General features: G+C 42.8%; 1 protein-coding gene across 1 annotated transcript; it reads left to right on the top strand.

The window, feature by feature from the left end:
• The first annotated feature begins 2,672 nt into the window (after positions 1–2,672).
• LOC101827999 (acylcarnitine hydrolase-like) lies at positions 2,673–14,323 on the top strand. Its single transcript, XM_040736563.1, has 12 exons — positions 2,673–2,824; positions 3,457–3,667; positions 9,322–9,463; positions 10,105–10,238; positions 10,320–10,575; positions 11,341–11,439; positions 11,666–11,806; positions 11,929–12,009; positions 12,245–12,389; positions 12,745–12,882; positions 13,262–13,334; positions 13,780–14,323. Exons 1-12 carry the CDS (start codon positions 2,749–2,751, stop codon positions 13,964–13,966), a joined length of 1,683 nt encoding a protein of 560 aa, XP_040592497.1. The 5' UTR covers positions 2,673–2,748; the 3' UTR covers positions 13,967–14,323.
• The last annotated feature ends 337 nt before the right edge of the window (positions 14,324–14,660 follow it).

The raw sequence follows: 14,660 nt of genomic DNA, 5'->3' as shown, positions 1-14,660 counted from the left end.
CTAATTAATTGACATCTGAGTGACCTGATTTGACTACTTTTAATAAAGCGCTTATGAACTTTAGAAGTATGAATTTTTGTGACAGGAATTTTAATTCCCTAAACTAAAGACCTGGGAGTAGAACTACTCAATCACAGAATAAATACGTTTAACTTTTTGCTTTGTTTTACCTGGTCCAACTGGAACAGCTGGTCCCATAGTCTCCTTGTTGGAATAGAAGGCCTGGGATCTGGCATGTTTGGCTCCTGACATGATGAGAACCTCTGAGGCCTTCCCCAGTCACTCGCGTTGTTTTTTTTTTTATTTTTAACTTTCATTTAACATTCCAACCACAATTCTCCCTCCCACACTTCCTCCTGCCCCACCTCGCCTCCTCCCACCCCCTCAGCTCCTCCCCAGCCCACTCCCAGTCCACTCCTCCTCACAGGTAAGGGCTCCCATGAGGAGTCAACAGAGTCTGGCACAATAGGTTGGGGCAGGTCCAGGCCCCTCTCCCATGCATTAAGGCTGAGCATGGCATCCCACCATAGGGAGCCGGCTCCAACAAGCTAGTTCATGAAACAGGTTTGCATCATGGTCCTACTGCTGGGGCCCCTCAGATAGTCCAAGTTTCACAACTGTCTCCTACATATGGAGGGCCTAGTTCAGTCCCCTGGAGTCTCCACAGTTGTAGGTCTAGAGTTCATGAGTTTCCACCAGCTTGCTTCAGCTGTCTCTGTAGATTTCTCCATCCTGAACTTAACCTCCCTTGCTCATTTACCACCCCCCACCCCACCTTCCTCTCTTCACCTGGATAACCAAAACTTGGCCTGGTTCTTGGATGTAGATCTCTGCATCTGGTTCTATCAATTACTGGGTGAAGGCTCTATGATAATAATTGGAGTATTCACCAATCTGATTACAGAGGTAGGCCAGTTCAGGCATCCTCTCCACTATTTATATCTTAACTTTTAAAGGAACTAATTGCCTTCTATATCTCCTCCAGCAGTGTAGGATAGTACCAGTAGCTCCTTGACTTTGCCAACACTTGTCTTTATGGTCTTAAGTCTGGCATATTGAACAGGAATATAGTAGTATCTCATTAAAGGAATTTACATGGACCTGAGCCTCTATAATCTTCTGTGTTTCTGTCACCTGTTTTTCTATCTTTCATGCTCTCCCTACTCACTCTGTGTCTCCTTCCACAACACAATCTGGGTGTCTTCTTCATTTCACATTTTTACTGTGGCCATCACCATCATCAACACAGGGCCTCTGAGTGATGGTAGAATGAGTAGCAGAGCACGCAGGGATTTCCCTAGATGAGATACAAAACTGTCTGGAATTAAGAAGCACAGGTATTTCCAGGATCCATTGGGAATCTAGTTCCTTCATCCCAATATTGGAGGAACTGGCAACTTCTCAGCTATCATGGTCTAGCTCTTCAAGAAAAGCTAGTACCACAAACAGGACAAGAGTACATTCTGGTAACAGTGAATCAAAGGAACCCCTTTGATTGGAAGACGCAGGAAAAGCTGATCTTCACTGTTCCAGGGAAACTGCCAAAGAGACACCGAGAAAGAAGTCCCACAGTGAATGCTGTTAGGCTATACATTATTATTTCGTTAATAAGATAATTAAAAGTCAAGGCCAATGCTTGGGTGGTACTAAAGACTATCTCACAATGATCTCCACACCACTTCCTGTAGGATGTCAGTCTAGACTGAGTATGGACTCCTGATCCTGCATTCTTTGATATATCATGTCAGTGTTTTATTGTGATTGGTAAACTTCTATTTATAGACTTTTATCTCTGATTTTTATATATCATGTTAATGTTTTATTGTGATTTGGAAACTTCTATTTATAGACTTTTATCTCTGATTCATCATAGGTTCTGAGACATCAGATTGACCCCAGTGTTGGAGCAAGCAAGGCCCAATAATTGCTTGATCAAGAGGTGGTGGTAAGAGAACTTTCATCCAATCCTGAAGACCTAACTTCCACTTTGGGCTACACATGGTGCAATTAAAGGATGGATTTACACAAATTGCTCCTTCACCTCCATGTGAGAGCCATGGCCAGGGAGAATCCATACACATATGTACATGAGCACAATAAATAAATAAACACAAACAACTAAAATATTTGTTAAATGGATCAATGACTGTGAAGTTGATCTTGGCAGGACCTGGACACTAGAGGACACGCATCATGAGGGTGGAATGAGTAGGAGCTGTTTATTTTAAAGCACCAGAATTGCTTTGATCAAACAATTATGACCCAACAGTGAGGTGTCCAAATAGACAAGGAACAGGGACCCTGGACAGGCTCAATAAACATGAGTCTTAAAAGCACAGAGGAGTCTTGAGGATGAGGTCACACCCAGACTTGTCTGTCTCTCCTGTGACATCTTGAGTGTGTGCCTACTCACAGAGCTACATGTCGCTCCTGTTACAGCTCTCTGCCCAGGAGGACAGAGTTCCTGGTATACCAGAATAGCTTCAGAATCCATACTGTACCTTATCAGGAGGCCAAAGAGGAAAGAGAAAGCAGAGGAGACTTTGCCCTGCCTCCTGGACATTGACTCCTTTTCATTTCTGACTAATCAGTTCTCCAACAAAGAGAACTCTGCCCCACCACACCAAGTTCCCGCCCACATCCTTTTCATTTAAATTCCTGCCTGAGTAAGCCTCACAGTTTGTGCTTCCTGTTTGTAGAACGTGGCCATCCTATATCGCAGCACAGACTCCAGCCTGAGAGCTGATCATGCCACTGAGCCAACTTCATGGCTGGCTGAATGCTGTGTTCTTTGGGCTCCTGCTTCTTCTCCTCCATGTGCAGGGTGAGGCTCACTAAGCTGACAATGGGGAATTATGAGAGTTAGAACTGCCAAGCTCTGACTGCTGAGCTTATGGGAGGGAAGACAAATGGGTGGAGGGGTGGGGCTTGGGGAAATGATAGGATCTGGCAGACAGACAAAATTCTGGGAAATGTGTGCCTCCCAGTCTCCTGACCAAAGCCCACAGATTTTGTGGCCCACTAGCACACAGAGATTAGGAGATATCTAAGACCACTGAATCCTAAAGAGACAGTTCAGTGTAAGAATCTCTGGAGAGTGCTGGACAATTCAAGGAAAAGTGAGCTGAAGGCATTTTCCCATGCTCAGTGTGTGGCTATAAATGCAGCTACTACTGACCTTTTGATAAAAATGACACTAATCATAAATTCATGTGGACAAATGACTCAGAGTGTGTGACTACTTTGGCCAGAGAAATACAGTGACACCCTTTACAGAGCAATAGGAAAGGTTCCTGGCCCTGAGGGGTAGGGAGCTTCTACACTCACACCCCACAGCTGAACTAGGAGGTCCTGGGTTCCCTTCCTGTGTGCCCTGGTAACCTTAAGATGAGAATTCCCACAACCTGCTGGCAGCTGACTGCACAAAACTAACCCTGATGACATCTTTCCCCACAGGTCAGGACTCACCAGAGGACAGGCCCATCAGGAATACACTCACAGGCCCGGTCCGAGGCAGCCTCATCCAAGTGAGTGACACCAAAGTTGGTGTCCACACCTTCCTGGGAATTCCCTTTGCCAAGCCACCTGTAGGACCACTGCGCTTTGCACCCCCTGAAGCCCCTGAACCATGGAGTGGTGTGCGAGATGGAAGCTCACATCCAGCCATGTAAGTTCTGGACCCCGAGGATGTCAGGTCCTGGGATGAACAGATGCTGTGAGCTCTGAGCAAACCTGAAGTGTTTCCTCCATCTCAGCTACACAGCATTTTCTCTCATTGTGGGGTTACCCCCATTCATTGTTGTAACACATGTGGTAAGGCTGAATATAACAACCTTGCCAGTATACTAGGTCAGAGCTTGGCAGCCATAGAGAGTTACATGCCCGTACTTTAGAGAGAAACAAAGATTAAATTGTTTACAGATTCAAATTGAGCCCACAATGACAGAAATGTCTAGGCATCAGTTGTGTGACCTATTAAGCAGAGAGCACCCCTGACTGCAGTAGAATATGCTCCAGGTCCTGAGGAGTGTAGCAGAGATGGATACTTGCCAACCCCACCCTTGCAGTCACACTGACAACCTATAGGGCCAAGCAATAGTGACCAAGGAATTATATGTAATTAATTTCCTCTAGAGACACTGTAGAAAAAATTCCCTATGAGCCTGTACATGGGATGAAGGATTTATCACTGCTCTTTAGGCCAGTATTGTCCACTGATTCTCTAGTATATGTGGAGGACAACACTCCAATATTGCAGTCTTAGTTTGTTTCCTATGGCTAATAAAGTACCGATAAAAGCAACATCGGAGAGAAAACTACTACTAAAGGCTCCAGATTACAAACCATAATATGAGGGAATTCACACTGAAAGAGCTGGTTGCTTCATGTCCATAAACAGGAGCAGAGAGTGGAAAAAGCTTGTATGCCTGCTAATTATTTTCTTATTTAAATTAGAAACATGCATGCTTCAAATGTCAATCCCAGCTTCCCCCTTCTCCCTAAAAGCCCCACCACCAATCCCTCACCCCAGCCCAGTCCCCACATCTTTCCCCAGGAAGGGTGAGGCCCTCCTTGGGGGGATCTCCAGAGTCTGTCATTTCATCAAGCGCAGGACTTGGGCCCTTTCCCATGTGTCAAGACAGAGAGCATCTCTCCATGTGGAATGGGATTCATTCGTATGTCATGGTAAACACTGATCTACTACCCAAGACCCCAGAGAATTTCTGAGGCCTCCTCACTTACACTACGTTCATGGACTTTGGATCAGTCGCCTGTTGGCCTCTTTGCCATCAGTCTGGGGTTCAAGAGCTCCCCCTTGTCCAGTCAGCTGCCTTTGTGGTTTTCACCAACACAGTCTTGACCCCTTTGCACAACACTCCTCCATCTCTGTCACTGGGTTCCTGTGGGTCAGTTCAATGTTTAGCTGTGAGTATCTGCCTCTGCTTCTATCAGTCACTGGATGAAGGATGAAGGATGTAGGATGTCATATAAGGAAGTCATCAATCTTATCATTAGGTAGGAGCTATTTATGTAGTCTCTCCGCTATTACTTAGTTTTCCAATTGGTGTTATCCTTGTAGATCTCCGGAAATCTCACTGGTGTCAGCTCTCTCCTCAAAGCTATAATGACTCAAACTATTATGGTATCTCTCATTCTGGTCTCCTCTATTCTTACCCCCACTCAACCTTCCTGCTCTGCCATGTCTTCTTCTACCTTCCTCTTATCCCCCTCTCTTTTTCCTAGTCCCCCCCTTCTCTCCCACCATGTTCCCAATCTCTGGGGTATAATGAATATCTCTTGGGAAACTCCCTGTTTCCCAGACTCACTGGCCCGGGGATTGTAGGCTGACACTCCCCTGATCCATGTCTAAAATCCACATATGAGTGAGTACATACCATATTTGTCTTTTCGTGACTGGGTTACCTCACTCAGGATGGTTTTTTCTAGTTCTGTCCATTTGCCTGCAAATTTCTAGATTCCATTTTTTTCCGCTGCGTAGTACTCCATTGTGTAAATATACCACATTTTTTCTATCCACTCTTCAGTTGGGGGGCATTTAGGTTGCTTCCAGTATCTAACTATTACAAATAATGCTGCTATGAATATAGTGGAACAGATACACTTGTTGTATGAATGGGTATATTTTGGGTATATGCCTAAGAGTGGTATTGCTGCGTCGTGTGGTAGACTGATTCCCATTTTCATGAGGAATCTCCATATTGATTTTCAAAGTGGCTGTACAAGTTTGCACTCCCACCAACAATGAATGAGTGTTCCTTTTTTGCCACATCTTATCCAGCATAAGCTGTCATTGGTGTTTTTGATTTTAGACATTCTGACAGGTGTAAGATGACATCTCAGGGTTGTTTTCATTTGCATTTCCCTAATGGCTAAGGATGTTGAGCACTTTCTCTAGTATCTCTCAACCATTTTAGTCTCCTCTATTGAGAATTCAATATCTAGTTCAGTCCCCCACTTTTCAAGTGGGTCCTTTGGTGTTTTAGAGAATAGCTTCTTTAGTTCTTTGTAAATTTTGGAGATCAGCCCTTTGTCAGATGTGGGGTTACTGAATATCTTTTCCCAATCTGTGGGTTGCCTTTTTGTCTTGCTGACTGTGTCCTTTGCCTTACAGAAGCTACTCAATTTCAGGAGGTCCCATTATTAATTGTTGATCTCAGTGTCTGTGCTACTGGTGTTATGTTCAGGAAGTAGTCTCCTGTACGAATTCGTTCAAGGGTACCTCCCACTTTCTCTTCTAACAGTGTCTGTGTGGCTGGAATTATGTTGAGGTCTTTGATTCATTTTGACTTAAGTTTTGTGCATGGCGATAGACATGGATCTATCTGCAGTCTTCTACATGCCTATATCCAGTTATGCCAGCACCATTTGTTGAAGATGCTATCTTTTATCCATTGTATAATTTTAGCTTTTTTTGTCAAAAATCAGCTGTTCATAGGTTTGTGGATTAATCTCAGAGTGTTCAATTCGATTCCATTGGTCTACCTGTCTATTTTTGTGCCAATACCAAGCTGTTTTCAGGACTACAGCTCTATAACAGAGCTTGAAGTCAGGGATGGTGGTGCCCCCAGATGTTGCTTCGTTGACTAAGGTTGTTTTGGCTATCCTGGATCTTTTATTTTGCCATATAAAGTTGAGAATTTCTATTTCAAGGTCTGTGAAGAATTGTGCTGGAATTTTGATGGGGATTGCATTGAGTCTGTAGATTGCTTTCGGCAGGATTGCCATTTTTACTACATTGATCCTACCTATCCAAGAGCATGGGAGATCTTCCCATTTTCTGGTGTCTTCTTTAATTTCTTTCTTTAAAGACTCAAAGTTCTTGCAATACAGGTCTTTCACTTGTTTGGTTAGTGTTACCCCAAGGTATTTTATGTTGTGTGTGGCAATTGTAAAGGGTGATGTTTCTCTGATTTCTTTCTCCGCTCTCTTATCATCTGTATATAGTAGGGATACTGATTTTCTTGAGTTGATCTTGTAGCCTGCCACTTTGCTGAAGGTTCCCTGATAGAGTTTTTTGGGTCACTCATGTAAACTATCATATCATCTGCAAATAGTGAAAGTTTGACCTCTTCCCTCCCAATTTGTATCCCTTTGATCTCCTCTTGTTGCCTTATTGTTCTAGCTAGAACTTCGAGTACAATATTGAAGAGGTATGGGGAGAGGGGACGGCCTTGTCTTGTTCCTGATTTTAGCGGAATCGCCTTGAGTTTCTGTCCATTTGTTTGATGTTGGATGTTGGTTTTATTATTCTTACCTATGTTCCTGTTATCCCAAACCTCTCCAAGACCTTTACCAGGAAGGGGTGTTGGATTTTGTCAAAGCATCTAGTGAGATGATCGTGTGATTTTTGTTTCTCAGCTTGTTTATATGGTAGATTACATTGATAGATTTTCGTATGTTGAACCATCCCTGCATCCCTAGAATGAAGCCTACTTGATCATGGTGGATGAGTTTTCTGATGTGTTCTTGGATCCGATGTGCCAGTATTTTATTGAGTACTTTTGCATCAATATTCTTGAGGGAATTTGGTCAGAAGTTCTCTTTCTTAGTTGTCTTTGTGTGGCTTGGGGATCAAGGTTATTGAAGCCTCATAAAAAGAGTTTGGCAAAGACGCGTCTGCTTCTTTTGCATGGATTACTTTGAGGAGAATTGATATAATCTGTTCTTTGCATTTCTAGTAAAATTCTGCACTGAAGCCATCTGGCCCTGGGCTTTTTTTTTTTTGGGGGGTTGGGAGACTTTTGATGACTGCTTCTATTTCCTTAGGTGTTGTAGGTCTATTTAAATTGCTTATCTGTTTTTTATTTAATTTTGGCAGATGATATCTATCCATGAAGTCATCCATTTTCTTTAAATTTTCGAATTTAGGGGATTACAGGTTTTCAAAGTGTGACCTGATGATTCTCTGGATTTCCTCAGTGTCCATTGTTATGTCCCCCTTTTCATTTCTGATTTTGTTAATTTGCATGTTCACATTCTGCCGTTTGGTGAGTTTGGACAAAGGTTTTTCTATCTTGTTGATTTTCTCAAAGAACCAACTGTTTGTTACATTGATTCTTTGTATTGTTTTCCTAGTTTCTACTTTATTGGTTTCAGCCCTCAATTGGATTATTTCATGGCATCTACTCCTCTTGGATGAGTTTGCTTATTTGTGTTCTAGAGCTTTCAGCTGTGCTGTCAATTCTCTAGTGTAACTATTCTCCAGTTTCTTCATGTGGACACTTAGTACTATGAACTTTCCTCTTATCACTGCTTTCAAAGTGTCCCATAAATTTGGATATGTTGTGTCTTCATTCTTATTGAATTCTAGGAAGTCTTTAATTTCTTTTTTTATTTCTTCTTTGACCCCTGAGTAGTGCAATTGCACAGTGTTCAATTTCCATGAGTTTGTAAGGTTCCTGCAGTTTCTGTTGTTGTTGAACTCTAACTTTAAAGCATGGTGGTCTGACAACATACATTGAGTTATTCCAATAATTTTTGTACCTGTTGATGTTTACTATGTTGCAAAGTATGTGGTCATTTTTTGAGAAGGTTCCATGAGGCATTGAGAAGAAGGTATATTCTTTTGTGTTTGGTTGGAATGTTCTATAGATGTCTGTCAAGCTCAATTGGGTCATAACTTCTATTAGTTCCTTTGTTTCTTTGTTAGGTTTCTGCCTTGTAGTCCTGTCTAGTGGTGACAGTGGGGTGTTGAAGTCTCCCACTATAAGTGTGTGAGGTTTTATGTGTGGTTTGAGCTTTAGTAATGTTTATTTTACGAATGTGGATGCCTTTGTATTTGGGGCATAGATGTTCAGAATCGAGACTTCATCTTGGTGGATTTTTCCTGTGATGAATATGAAATGACCTCCTTCGTCTCTTTTGATTGATTTCGGTTTAAAGTCTAGTTTGTTAGATATTATGATTGCTACCCCTGCTTGTTTCTTGGATCTATTTGATTAGAAAAGTTTTTCCCAACCCTTAACTCAGAGATAATGTCTGTCTTTGAGGCTGAGGTATGTATCTTGTATGCAGCAGAAGGATGGGTTCTGTCTTGAATCCATTCTGTCAGCCTGTGCCTTTTTATGGGCAAGTTAAGACAATTAATATTGAGGGGCATAAATGAGCTTTGATTGCTCCTTCTCCATTGCTTTGCAGTTGTTGTTCTTGATGGAATTGTATGTGGATTTCCACCCCTTCTCTCTTTTGGGTGTTGGTAAAGTGGGATTATCTATTTCCTATGGCTGAGAAAGACCCAGACTCACAACTGGTTTTAACCACCATACATCTCTTGGAGTATTTGTCTTCTATTTCCATCAGGTGTCTGCAAAACCTTGAAATAATGAATGTGGAGGGCCAGAAGGATATGAAACTGACAATGCCTCCTATCTCTATGTCTGAGGACTGCCTGCATCTCAACATCTATGCACCAGCTCATGCCCATGAGGGCTCTAACCTGCCTGTGAGTGTCAGGGCATGGTCAGCTTGGGGACAGGACATGTTTTACAGATGATTAGAAGGAATAAAAACAACCTGAGCTCAGCTGTGGACTCTAATGAAAAGCCTTGTCCTGTTCTTGTCAAAGAAGACCTTTTCAGCCATACTGTGCAACAGAAACCTGGGCATGGGACAGAAAGCACTAAGTGACAAAGGCTCTAGCTCTTTGGTAAAACCAGGAATCTGCTACAACCTGAGCACTAAAGAACCGCTTGGGTGCTTAAGCCACAATGTTGAGGTCCCCATTTCTACTTCTGGGATATCTGCTGTGCCAATGAGAGTTTATGGTCCTTTTCTTTTTTAAAAAGTCTTGACAGATATCCATGGAGACACCACTAATTGTTCCTCTACAGCATGTCTAAATATTAATGCCATTGCTGTATACATAGAACCATTAATTAAAACTGAGGTACATGATGAGTATGTAGACTATAAATACACTGATGGTGTTACTAGAGGACCCTGTCATGAAACAATGCCTTAAAGTGCTAAGTATTTGTATGTAGTTGTAAAGCTGCAGAGGCACAGCAGTTAATACTCTAGGAAGTAGTCCTTCAGAGCATAGGCTGCTTGGGAGCTTCCAGGAATCTCTCTTGCCTTCTCTAGGTGATGGTGTGGATCCATGGAGGTGGTCTGGTTGTAGGAATGGCTTCTATGTATGATGGATCCATGCTGGCAGCCATGGAGGATGTGGTGGTGGTCACTATCCAGTACCGTCTGGGTGTCCTGGGCTTCTTCAGGTGAGACTAGGGCTGAGCTGAGCAATGGCAGCAGAGAAGACCCTAAACAATCCTTTGATCCATGTCCCTTCCATTTATCAGCACTGGAGATCAACATGCCAGAGGCAACTGGGGCTACCTTGACCAAGTGGCTGCCCTACACTGGGTCCAACAGAATATCGCACACTTTGGAGGCAATCCTGACAAGGTCACCATTTTTGGGGAGTCTGCAGGTGGCGTGAGTGTGTCTTCACTTGTTGTGTCCCCCATGTCCAAAGGACTCTTCCACAGAGCCATCATGGAGAGTGGAGTTATTCTGCTACCTGGCCTTACTGATACCCAAGAGAATTTCTACACTGTAAGTGCCTCTACCATCATAACGTTAATCTGCCCCTTTAGCTTTTATCTTGTGCTACCTGGTGTTCTGTTTAGTGGGTAAACAATGACCATAGAAAACAGTTTCTTTCCAATAAGTTTTGAGAAACTCTGGGGCTAGCCTCTACTCACCTTTACTTCAAACGGTGTGAGTATGCTATCTGACCAGCTCATGAAAGCTTCCATCACTGACAAAAATAAATATGCATGTGTTTTGGGAGGTGGCTCAGTGGGTTTTTTTAAATACTTGGAGTGCAAGAGGGATGACCTAAATTCAAATCTCCAGAACTCACAAAATGCTGGAGATAGTGACATGTATCTGTAATCCCAATGTTCCTATGGTGAGGTAGGAGGCAGAGACAAGAGAATCCCTTAATGTTCACAGAGCAGCTCAACTAGTTAAGGGAGTAGAAAACAAGAGGGCACCCTGGCTCAAATAAAGGGATGTCTGTGAAGAGAGGAGACTTGGTCCTCTAACATTCACATACATTCATTGGCATACTTACTCCTTCTCTTATACACGAAACACAAAAAGATGGATAGAGTATATAAAACTACCCTGAGCAAAAAAAAAAAAAAAGGTAAAGAAGATACTGCTTATTGGCTGTCAATTTTGAGGAAAAGGACATGGGGAACAATTTATATTTATACCAATCCACACACAACAGACACTATAGTGTGGTATTTAAAGCAATCGTATTTAGTTACAATTGTAAAGATTCCAATCTCTGCGTGTTTCCCTTCACAGACGGTGGCTAACATATCTGGATGTGAGACCATGGACTCAGAGGCCCTGGTGCACTGTCTGAGAGGCAAGAGTGAAGCAGAGATTCTGGTCATTAACAATGTAAGCAGAATAATGCATCTTGGAAGATCTAATCTGACTTTGTTGTGTTCTTTAGTTCTGTGTACAGTGCGAACAACAAGATAGACTAATCTAAAAGTAGATTCTCTTCCACAGTGGGCTGAGCATACTGAGGCTAGGACGAAATGAGCAATTGGTGGAGGTAATTCAGTGGGCGTCACCATATGTATTTGAATGGCCTTTAGCTTTGACTTTTAATGCTCCTTAGGTCTTCATGATGATCCCTGCTGTGGTAGATGGTGTATTCCTACCCAGGAATCCGCAGGAGTTGTTGGCTTCTGTGGATTTTCACCCTGTCCCCAGCATAATCGGTGTCAACAGCGATGAATATGGTTGGATTTTCCCCATGGTGAGGTTCATTTCCAATCCTATAAGGAGCCTGGAGACTCATATGTTAATCAGTGAGAACTCAATGCATCTTTAATCAAAGTCCATCATATTCCACACATAACACTGTCTTCTGCCTTCGAGGTCATGGGCACTGCTCAGACAATAATGGGAATAACGAGAGAGAACCTGAAGGCTGTTATGAAGAATGCAGCAGCACAAATGGTGAGTGAGATATCTCTGGTCCTATTCAGAGAGGTCCCTCATATCTCCTTCTCAGACATCACCCCTATTAATGAAGATCAATATACGTGTGATTCTGTGTGGGGTGATCTCAGAGAATGAACTTTATTGTTTATATCCTATCTCATCTCAGGGCACATTCTCCCCATACCAAACGCTGATGCCCACCTAACCCAGAATATGCCTAGCCTCATTCTTCCTTCTCTCCTTGGTGTAGATGCTGCCTCCTGAGTGCAGTGACCTACTAATGGGAGAGTACATGGGGGACACTGAGGACCCCCAGACCCTCCAAATACAGTTCACAGAGATGATGGGAGACTTCATATTTGTGATCCCTGCTCTCCAAGTAGCACGTTTTCAGCGTGAGTACATCTGTAACAAGGCTTATGGGAGCAACTCAGAGATGTATGTGATGGGTGAGCATTGTAGAGCAGTGTGGTACCCAGGTCTCATGTCTAGTTATAGAGAGTGACATATGGTACAGAGGAGAAAATAGGTCACTGATACTCTATTCACTCTCTCAAAACAACTAAGGTGGGAAGGCCATGACCACCCTATAGCCAGGGCTTTTCCACAGCTAGTGCTCCAGCCTGGAGCTCCTCCCATTTAACTTTTATGATTCCAGGTAACTTCATATCAAAGTACCTTGTCACAAACTAGGTATCAGAAAAGCTCCAGGTGAGAAGCCACTAAATCAGGTTTTGTCCCCACTTCCAGGTTCCCACGCCCCTGTCTACTTCTATGAGTTCCAACATCAGCCCTCCTATGTAAAGGATGTCAGGCCACCGCATGTGAAAGCTGACCATGCTGATGAGGTTCCCTTTGTTTTTGGGTCCTACTTGTTTGGCATGAAACGTGAGTCTTCCTTATTCTCCTTGAACTGACTGGGGTCCCAGGTGATACTTTAAGAACTCCTGAGCCACTCAGTCCATTTGAGGAAAGGTAGGCTCTGAGAGAAAAAAAAATCAAATGTGTGACATACTGTAGCCTAAAAAATTATATCAAAATTAGAATCAGGACCCATCTCAGTCTAGCTGTGCTGGAGCTGTCAGCACATTGGGGTAGGAATTCAATTAGAGGCATGCACGGATGTTGGATAATGATAGTAACAAAGGGAGGTGACAAAACCAGTAGTTTTGGATCTGTCAACAGCTGGGATTGTCATTATAAATCATGAGTTGGCAGTTGTGTAAGGTGTCATGGACTTCAACATTTGTCTTCCTCATAACTCCAGTTGACTTCACTGAGGAGGAGAAGCTACTGAACAAGAGGATGATGAAGTACTGGGCCAACTTTGCAAGACAAGGGTGAGAACACACCCTTCTTTCAACCTTCCCTATATGAGCTACAGGGCTCTGTGTGTCCCTATCTAGTCTCCCTTTTGGGTGGTGTCTTCAGCATTCATGGGTCTTCCATCACATGATATAGTTTTCTGTACTGGATAGCACATTTATATAGACACTTTGTAGGTATCAGTTATTGGTCAACTCACAGTAACCTGTCTCATGAGCCATAGTGTTATGGTACTGTTCTTTAGATCTTACCTCTTAGATGCAGACATAAAGAAGGTTGAGTAGTCTTCCCCTACATGGAACAGAAACTAGTGAATGACACTTGTAGCCCTATATCAGGACACCTGTCTCATCAGTCCCATTAACCATTAGCCTAATTGCTCCACTGCTCTGACCCAAATCAGGGGATCAGAATTTGAATCCTAGTGACCTCATCTCTCACTGGGTATCATATCCACAGGAACCCCAACAGTGAGGGTCTACCCTACTGGCCCATGTTGGACCATGATGAGCAGTACCTGAAGCTGGATATTCAGCCTGCTGTGGGACAAGCCCTGAAGGCCAGAAGGCTGCAGTTCTGGACCAAGACTCTACCCCAGAAGATCCAGGAGCTAAAGAGTTCACAGAACATACACAAAGAGCTGTAGTGCCCTTTATTTAGCATGGCATATTGGGTTGCCTGCTTGTGGCGTCAGTTTGGGGTTCCCAAAACATATTGAGGTACCTGGGTTGATTCTAACATTGACAAAACCTCTGAACTTGTACGTTCTTCTATGTTTATCACAAATCCTCTGCATGTGACTCTTTATTCTGCTGAGTCATCTTTAGTCAGACCCACTCAATAAGTGCTCAAATAACAGTGTGCATTTGTGAGCCCTAAAGTACCCATCTCCTTTCACATTCCACTAGTACTAGGCCCCTTTCTTCCTCCCTTAATTTTTAATCCTCAAGTCATCTTCTCTAAAACCAAAACTGTCTTTGTAATAAAGAAGAAATTTGATGAACATTGATATCAGTTCTTCAAAAACCCCATATCGCATGGGTAAGATATTTGAAAATCACATGCCTTTTTTCATAATGTCAATACTTTTGTAGACCATGGGTTCCAAGATTAAGATTCCAACATGTTTGCTATATTGTATTAACTAAACTCTCTGACTCAGAGATGATACCTTGTGTTTTAACTGATATTTATGGATATTTAATATTTCTCATGAACCAAGTCTTCAATAGGCCTCACTCTTAATAACATTCCATTGGAGCCTAAGTTTCATTATAGAAATATAATTCATAGATATTTTCAAAATACATCACATAGAGGTTCCCAGGTCAGTCACTAGA

This window comes from Mesocricetus auratus, unplaced genomic scaffold (genome assembly GCF_017639785.1).
Source record: "Mesocricetus auratus isolate SY011 unplaced genomic scaffold, BCM_Maur_2.0 Super-Scaffold_100062, whole genome shotgun sequence".
Classification (NCBI taxonomy): Eukaryota; Metazoa; Chordata; class Mammalia; order Rodentia; family Cricetidae; genus Mesocricetus; species Mesocricetus auratus.
The sequence above is the reverse complement of the archived record's forward strand: the minus strand, read 5'-3'. Positions and strand labels throughout refer to the sequence as shown.

Coding starts and splice junctions, on each gene's coding strand:
- LOC101827999 (XM_040736563.1), top strand. CDS start 2,749: ATGCCACTGAGCCAACTTCATGGCTGGCTGAATGCTGTGTTCTTTGGG. Junction 2,825..3,456: donor TCTTCTCCTCCATGTGCAGG/GTGAGGCTCACT, acceptor CTTTCCCCACAG/GTCAGGACTCACCAGAGGAC. Junction 12,883..13,261: donor CTACTTGTTTGGCATGAAAC/GTGAGTCTTCCT, acceptor TCATAACTCCAG/TTGACTTCACTGAGGAGGAG.